Genomic DNA, 8,530 nt, shown 5'->3' with positions numbered 1-8,530 from the left:
AACTATCGATGGCATAACTCTATAAAGAGGTGGAATCAATCAAGACCGAACATTAGCCCAATTTTGTAGTCCCCTAACCCCACTTGCCTATCCAAATCTCAAAATGTTTTATTAAATTACATGTAAATAGTTTTAGGATAATATTTTTAAGTAAGAAATCCATACAGAGTGTTTATTTTTTATTTTAAAAAAAAAAAATTACAAAATATTTTGGCACCAAACACACCCTACAAAAAAAAAAAAAAAAAAAAAACCTGCTTTGTCAGATTCAGAGCCACCCTTTTCTCTCTCTCTCTCCTTTTCTACTGGCTGTGTGTGTACTGAGTACATACAATACAAATACTACTAAACTTTGCTCTTCATTTTAATGGCGTGAGCACAACCATAACCAACACTGTCCTCTTCTTCTTCCCACTCATTACCAAATACCCATCTGTTATCTTCTTCAAAACCCAAAAACCCAAAAACCCAAATAACACAATAAAGATCTTCTTTAATTCCCAATGATACATTAATTTTATTTTGATTTTTCATCATCATCACCACCTTAACCTTTTGTACCTAAAAGATATGAATGTGTTGTTCTGGGTGTCCTAATTGCTGGTTTTCTTGATTTGTCTATGTTCTACGTCTTACAAATAGTCGTACGTGTAATTTATGTTATAATATAGCTTGTAAACGAGTGTTGGGTAGTGATGTATAGAGGTAAAGAGAAGGGGATTGAGGGAAAAATGAAGGATCATGAAGAAATGTTGTGGATGTTGAAGGAAGATGTTTCATATTTGAATCATCATGATCAAGGTGATGCGACGATGATGGGTTTTTCGCCTTCTGGTTCGAGTTCGTTTTCTGGTGGATTTGGTCTCTATGGTGATGAAACTTGGAATGTATTTGATCAGAATATTCATGAAGGAGGAGTACTCGATAATACTACTCATCATCCAGTACACTTGGGGGGTTCCACCATGTTTAACGGCCAAAATTTTGATAAAGTTGTTGATATAGGCCTGTCTCAGAGATTTTATGGGATAAATATTGATGATAAGGTTGATCATTTCTTCAATGGAACAGGAAATTCTCATCATGGTTTTTGTGATTTTCAAAGGTCAGGAGGAGGAGGAGGAGGAGGAGGAGCATTAGGCCATAGGAGAGAGAATTTGTGTGATTCAATGGGGCCTATTCATCTTAATCCTCTGTCAAAAGACCTGTGTAATTATCAGAAGGAGCAAATTAACTATGCTTACTTGTGTAACATGAATAGGCCTTGTAGTAACGAGGGTCTTCGATACTCGGAGCACAGTGGATTTGATGATGTTGGTGTTGATAGGAGTTTCTTTAGCTCGTTACATGGCTCTCAGTTGATAAACCCCATCAGGATGGGATTAAGTTCTGAATGTGATTGTTCCATTGCAAAGCAAGGGGCTAAATCAATGCCTACTAGCATGATGAATCACCCTTTATCCCCATTGCCAAATTCAAGAAGCCAAGATAGTTACAGTTGTGAAGACAGCTTCATTATGCAAGGGGAATGCTTAAAATATGCTTCTGAACAGAGAGGTTTAAAGGGTCACAAGAAAAAAACAAGGAATGAGATTAAAATGGAAAGGTTGCAAGAGAAGAAACCGGCGAGAAATAGCTTATTGCATTCTGGGGAATCTTGTGAAGTTGGTTTAGGAGACATTGAATTCCAAGTAAGTGGAGGTAGTAGAAATGATTTGGCCTTAAAGGAAGGAAATATACAGAATCATGTGTATTTGGCAGCAAAAGATCAGCTGGGGTGTAGGTATTTACAGAGGATATTTGATGAAGGGACCTCTGAAGATGTTCAGATAATATTCAATGGCATCATTCATCATATATTTGAGTTAATGAAGGATCCATTTGGGAACTATCTCGTGCAGAAATTATTGACCGTCTGTAATGATGAGCAGAGAATGCAGTTTGTGCTCACGGTAACTAAAGATCCAGGAGAGCTTGTGAAAGCATCTAGGACAACACATGGGTAAAAACAGCAAATTTCTGCTCAATCTTTTTTCATATTGTTGATTCTTGAACTGTTTTTTTTTTTTAAATAACCAAGCTGCAATCATTTCATTGATTCAGGACTCGTGTTGTGCAAAAGTTAATTGAGACAATGAAGACCAGGCTGGAAATTTCCTTAGTTATAAGGGCTCTTCAACCTGGTATTCTTAATCTCATGATGGATGTCAATGGAAATCATGTGATTCAGCGTTGCTTGCATTGTTTAAGCAAGGATCACAACAAGGTGTGCCATCATTTTCTTATTGAACATAAATGGAGTTGTTAGGTGGTAATTCTGACAAACATAATATATCCATGTGCCTAAGTTACTTGTTTGGGAGTACTTTGGCTTAATATTAGACCACCTTTTTTTTGGCACAACTTGAAGGCAAGATAATGTCATGAAACATAGTAGATCAGCTAAGAAATGTGTTTCTTCAGATCAGTATCATTAAATTTTCATTCTGATTTGATGGTTCTAGAGGGTCATTCATCTGTTTTTCACTTCCTGAATTTTGGGTGTTTTGGCTGTGTTAAGGCAGGTAGCTTTTTAGTCTGTTCACCAGTGTAAAGGGGTAAATTTAAAAGGTTCACACTTAAACATGGAGTGGAAATACACATGTTGACCAATGCTACAACCAAACACCAAATTATTGCATGTCAGCATCAGATGTTGTTCAGAAAATCTCTCTGTTTCCAAGAAAAACTGATTGTCCGTTTAGAAAATCACCAAGTAATCGAAACAGAACTAAACAAAATTTGTCATACTAACAACATAGGAACATCAGGATAGAGCTTGAATATTAGAAGAGCAGAGGGATAATACTCTCACTTTGATACATTTCTAATGTACTAGATATTCTGTTGCAATTGGTTCTGCTTCCATTATTCTAAGTATCTAATCTGATTAAGTTTTCCTATCATGCACAGCTAGTATTTGGCCTTAAGGTTTTCCTTTGAGGTGATGAACATGTGCACTTATTTGATGGGGTTGAGTAGGTATACATGTATGTGCTTGACAAAGTTTGTAAAACAATAAACGCTAAATTCACAAAGAACTGGATTACTGTAAAACAATAAACACTAAATTCACAAAGAACTGGATTACTGCTAGTTATAAAGAAAGTTGAAAGGAGTGGCAATTGTTTATCTGCACGTTATGTGCTTTTCTTCAGGTATTTTGTTTCACAGGTTGATAGTTTCAACACCCTGAAGATATTCCGTTAAAATATATATTCTTCAGGTATTTTGCTTCACAGGTTGATAGTTTCAACACCCTGAAGATTTTCGGTTAAAATATGTACCTCTTTACTTTCAACATCAACTTAATTTCTTATCACATGGGATGTACTCTAGTCCATATCTGAAGCAGAATATGTGGGCCTTTTGTTGTTGTTGGACAATATTCATTGGAACAGAATATCTACATGGATGGGAAGTATCTTGGGGAGATCACCTTAGTTGTGCACATAAACCAATTGGCATTTTCATCTGTAAAATATCTATCCAAGATATATATGTTTCAATTTGCTTTTAAAGTATTTCATTATTTATTCTGAAACTAGTTTGTTCAATGAATCACTATGCAGCTTATTTTTGATGTTGCGACTAAACATTGTGTTGATATTGCAACACATCGTTATGGATGCTGCGTGCTGAATAAATGCATCACTTACTCAACTGGGAAGCAACGTGAGAAGTTGCTTGTTGAGATTTGTTCTAATGGGCTTAAGCTTGCCCAAGATCCTTTTGGGTAAATTTCAGAACTTCTACTTTGGTCCTTTACTTTATTGATCTGTTAGCTCAGAAACTTCCTAAGATAATTTAGAGGCAAAAGGGGCTTAAGCTAATTCTGGTTTAGTATCACATGAGAGCATGTAGTGTTTTTCTACTGTTCTAATGCATCGCACTACATGTTCAAATTTTGGAAAATTTTAATATACCTGGATACTTACAAGTTATCTGCACCCCTTGGAAGTGTTATATTCTTCCAGAATCATGTTAAATAATCTATGTACCACATTTAAGGCACTAGCCTCTTGATATAGATTAATAGTGATTAAATGCCAGTAGATTCAATGGAAGCGTGTGAGCAGTGAGACTGTTTATAGAATTTAGCTCTGCAGTTGGCCTCTTATAGTTTCGCATATCCTATCAACTTTTAGGAACATATCACGATTGACAAATTTAACTGTCATCCATTGCAAAGATGATTTTCCAACAAACTCTGCAATAAGTACTGAGAAGAATAGTACTTTTAATGGAACATCTGAACAACCTAAAATTCATAGGATCATCTTGTACACATTCCCTTCCTATACTTCCAGGTAATCCAATTTCTGCACTTTCATTACCAGAATTTGCTTAAGGAATGTGTGGTCTAGATTGTTGCACTTTGCTGGTGGTAGAGCTTTTAATTTTCTCTTTTTGGTCATGATAGGGAGTTCAATGGTGACATTTTCTGTCTCTGATTTAATCCCCAAGTACACCACAAACAAGCAACTCTTCCGTATTTTTTACTTTGTCTTCCTGAACTATGCATGTACTTCATAAATATTTTCTTTTTAACATTTATATATATGTCATTTTTATCTTTTCCTTGCTGAAACATGAGTTGTTTCCTGCATACTAAAACTTATTGGAATTTTCTCAACTCATGATACAGGAATTATGTTATTCAATTCATAATAGAGTTAAAGATACCCTCTGTTGCTGCCATGTTGCTCTCTCAGTTTGAAAGGCATTATGTATACCTCTCAAGGCAAAAGTTTAGCAGTCATGTTATTGAAAAGCTTCTGAAGTGTTTTGAAGAAGGCAGGTCGAAAATCATCAATGAGTTAGTCTTGGAACCTCATTTTGATCAATTGCTGCAGGATCCCTTCGCTAACTATGTGATTCAGTCTGCACTTGGCGTTACTAAGGTTAGCATATGAACTTGTTATGTTTCTGTATACTTATATGTTTTAAACTTCTTATGTTGTCATATACTTAGGTTCTTGAACCTCTGAGTTACATCTACTCTTATGAAAAGTGACGGCATTTGTGTCTCACAATAGTTATACTTTTAGGCGACCCTGTAAAAGATTTTTCAATATTTTGTGAATCATATCCATAACTACCGTCCCTGGAACTGATCAACTTGATAAATATTTCTGTTTCATCTCGACATTTTCCAAACAAGTCTTGAACCCAAGGCTAAATGTGAGTATGTCTTGGGTCCTGCTCCAACCTTATGTGTTGGCTATTTGTTAGTTGAGTAATACTTTAACGTGTATGATTTCTGATAAAACTAACACTTTATCAAGTAAGATTTTTCTGAGTGAATATATCTCTTTGAGCTGAAAGGAAGAGTGAATAAGAAAATGTTATGTGTTTGTCAATAATTGAAGTTTTGACCAAAGTAAGCCATTATTTAAACTAATTTGCCAAAATAATACATTTTTTAAAATTTTACAAAACTAGTATAAACGTTGTTGGTAGTAACGTTTTAAGCTATATATTAGTCAGGATATATATAGTCCTGACGGCGTTAACTTAACAAACGTTACAATAAGTAATGTTTTTAACATAATACATTACTATGAGTAACGTTTTATAAAACTGTCACTCAAGAGAGTATTTGCATTCTTATTCCTTGATACCTTTTTTTTTTTTCTTTGAAACAGGGATCCGTTCGAGCTTTGTTGCTTCATGCTGTGCGGCCTCACATGCTTCTCCTGCGCACCAGTCCATACTGCAAGAAGATCTTCTCTCGGCGACTACTGAAGAAGTAATGCTCCAAACAAGAGTAAAATGTTGTTGTTCTCTTACTATTACCTTATCTATTTAGGTAACTGGATGTGGAATGTATCTTATATATGATCCTATTAAGGTGATCAGTAACATATTAGACTGTTGTATGTCATGCAAAAATTTTGGTTGATGCCTCTTTGTATGATGCTTTTTTGCTCAAACTCTTGGATGTGTAAGATTGTAAGGGATGATGACGATCTTTTGACTCATCTTTAATTAAGTTCCTGTATTCTGTTACTGGTTACGATTTTCATGCTTATCAGGTGTATTTAACATCAAGGAATGTAGCCAAAGAGAAAGCAAGCTTTCTCTTGTAATATGCATATATTGTGAAGTAAGACAGTTTAATGATAGTAACATTGATAGATCTCAACTTGCTTGAAACTGAGGCGTAGTTGAAGATTATTGTAATGGATGCAAGATGAGAACTAATCGATGCAAAATTATTAGAAAACATCTTTAGACAGCACAAAGATGCATATTCAAAGTTTCTCACAAGAAGGAAAGGACTAAAAGCTCATGTGAAACAGGCCACAAACAATCATCAAACAGATGCCAACTATGAAATATATGGGAGATGGCATATTTATTCTGGTCATTACAAAACAGAAGCGAGCTAATCCTCCTCAGTCCTCCTCTTGTCCAAGTAAAGCCACCAGCATATTCTCATACTCTCCTCGTGTATCTTTGGCAATGGCGCGACCCAGAGGAATGCTATCCCTCTTCTGGTACTCGTTAGCGATAGTTTTCAGATCGATCTCAGCCCTTGTAGCAATAACTCTGGTCAGATGAACTTCCTCTGTTCCTCTCCTGTTAATTGCATCACGAAGAACCTCCACGAAATAGTGCTCGGGGTAGACAAGACCTTTTATGGTAGCCCTCAATAGTGCAACAAACTCATCCCCATCTTCCAATTGCTGCGCATTGACAAAGGAACTCAATAATTCAATATAGCAGAAATAAAAGGCCAGTCCAACAGTAGAAAGGCGTATTGACTGAAAGAAATGGAGCAATGGATGAATCTGTACCTTTAGGATATCCTCACCATATTCATCTTTGTAATGATTCAAAGTAGCATTGAGTTGCGCTTTGCTCCTTGTGGCTAAAATTCTAATGACCTCATCATCACTGTAAGCCTTATCCGAGATCTTCTCATGCAGCACTTTAGATTCTGCTTTAGCAAGGCGCAAGTCCACCTCGTCTCCTCCATATCGGTAGGAGCTCACAAGAGGTACCAAAAGCTGAAAGAAATTGGAAACTTAAATGATCAATCCACAAAGTTAATTCACTATCACTATTCATCCAAGCAAGCAAGGAGTTTAATGAAACATTAGATACCCTACATTGCAAAGTGGTATCCCCTGATTCATAGATAAAGACATTCTTGCCTTGACGATATGTTACAATGACAAGAACTATAGAATTAAAAATATTACTTCGTCGATTATCTGTCCTTTTCAATCTCCAAAAACAGAGCAATTGCATCACAGACACCATTCAAGCCGCATGAAATTTGACAACTTAATGAATTATTGTTAACGACTCAGATACAGAGCCACAAATGAGACTGCTTGCAATAAGAATGCTCTGACTAATGTACCTTGCGGTGATCCCCAGTAGTGTGATAAGCAACATCCTCTTCGAGAGATTTCTTGTTACTAGCATGGTAAGCTTCCCTTGCCAAAACCAGTTCTTTAGGAGATCTGGTGCAAGCTATCTCCACAAGAACAAAGTTGCTTTTTGTCCATCTCTTAGTAGCTTCCTTAGCCAAATAGGCATCACGTTCTGAAGGATCCAGTGTCCATATTAGCACCAATTTCTGAGTAAAACAAAACACAAGTGTTGGTTAGCATTTCTCATCAAAAATTCAAAAGGTGAATCCAGGATCTCGAGTCAGTAAGACATTTTCATATTTGACATATATTAACATATGTCATAGAACCGCATCTGATCACAATCGAAGGTAAATCCGGGATCTAGAGTCATTGGGTTCGGACTACAGAATAAGTATGATTTTATTATATGCATATATATATAATTCAAGGTGGAAGCATGAGTTCATTCCAACTCATAAAACCCGTCATAGATCTGCCTTTGATCACAGAGAGTAACTCAGAATAGGAAAATGACCTCAAAATCATGGGTAAGTTCTCTGTCCAACTCTTTAAGTAGATCTTCTCCAAAAGTCTCAGCATAAGTCTGTCGAATCAATTTGCGTTGAGCAGCATTTCTATGAGCCAAAATTGATATGATCAACTTCTCGTTCGTTCCCCATCCTGCAACAGTCATTTCCAAAATGATTAAACTTCAGTCGATTTTGAAGTTAACATCACCTATCAATCTAAAAAATTAAGATCTCTACAATCGTAAAAAGTAGCAAACAGAATCAAAACCAAAGTAGAGAATATACTAGAAAGACCAAAGTAGTGAATCTGTATATTGGTATAATAAGTTTGAGTTCAATAAAGCACCCAACTTTGTAGAAAAGAGAGCAAAGTTAATTAAGATACACATAATACCTTTGAAGGCAGATCGGAGTTGTTCACAGTCTTCAGCGACTGAAGGAACTTGTGCCGGAACAGTAAGACTAGCCATTTATTTCCTCTAAGAGATATGATTGTGAAGACTCGTAAGTGCAAGCTGATGTAGTATAATTCACTTCCCTTCCATCCTTTTTAAAGACGCACAAAGATGACCTTTCATTTACAATAGGGCC

General features: G+C 36.0%; 2 protein-coding genes across 2 annotated transcripts; one reads left to right on the top strand and one right to left on the bottom strand.

The window, feature by feature from the left end:
- The first annotated feature begins 269 nt into the window (after positions 1 to 269).
- On the top strand, positions 270 to 6,051 carry LOC129902378 (uncharacterized). Its single transcript, XM_055977602.1, has 5 exons — positions 270 to 2,002; positions 2,104 to 2,266; positions 3,612 to 3,775; positions 4,688 to 4,943; positions 5,688 to 6,051. Exons 1-5 carry the CDS (start codon positions 696 to 698, stop codon positions 5,793 to 5,795), a joined length of 1,998 nt encoding a protein of 665 aa, XP_055833577.1. The 5' UTR covers positions 270 to 695; the 3' UTR covers positions 5,796 to 6,051.
- Positions 6,052 to 6,236: 185 nt separating this feature from the next.
- Positions 6,237 to 8,530, bottom strand: LOC129902379 (annexin Gh1-like). The gene is made up of 5 exons (XM_055977603.1): positions 8,334 to 8,530; positions 7,945 to 8,090; positions 7,415 to 7,633; positions 6,843 to 7,055; positions 6,237 to 6,731 (listed from the first exon to the last, which is right to left on the bottom strand). Exons 1-5 carry the CDS (start codon positions 8,407 to 8,409, stop codon positions 6,441 to 6,443), a joined length of 945 nt encoding a protein of 314 aa, XP_055833578.1. The 5' UTR covers positions 8,410 to 8,530; the 3' UTR covers positions 6,237 to 6,440.

The sequence above is a fragment of the Solanum dulcamara genome, chromosome 9, assembly GCF_947179165.1.
Source record: "Solanum dulcamara chromosome 9, daSolDulc1.2, whole genome shotgun sequence".
NCBI classification, from domain to species: Eukaryota; Viridiplantae; Streptophyta; class Magnoliopsida; order Solanales; family Solanaceae; genus Solanum; species Solanum dulcamara.
Note: the sequence above shows the minus strand (reverse complement) of the source record. Positions and strands in the feature narration are given on the sequence as shown.

Excerpts from the sequence above, each read along its gene's own strand:
- LOC129902378 (XM_055977602.1), top strand. The coding sequence starts at position 696 with ATGTATAGAGGTAAAGAGAAGGGGATTGAGGGAAAAATGAAGGATCAT. Across the intron at positions 2,267-3,611 it reads TAAGCAAGGATCACAACAAG|CTTATTTTTGATGTTGCGAC; the intron begins GTGTGCCATCAT and ends ATCACTATGCAG. Across the intron at positions 4,944-5,687 it reads CTGCACTTGGCGTTACTAAG|GGATCCGTTCGAGCTTTGTT; the intron begins GTTAGCATATGA and ends TCTTTGAAACAG.
- LOC129902379 (XM_055977603.1), bottom strand. The coding sequence starts at position 8,409 with ATGGCTAGTCTTACTGTTCCGGCACAAGTTCCTTCAGTCGCTGAAGAC. Across the intron at positions 7,056-7,414 it reads CTACTGGGGATCACCGCAAG|CTTTTGGTACCTCTTGTGAG; the intron begins GTACATTAGTCA and ends AATTTCTTTCAG. Across the intron at positions 6,732-6,842 it reads ATGGTGAGGATATCCTAAAG|CAATTGGAAGATGGGGATGA; the intron begins GTACAGATTCAT and ends GTCAATGCGCAG.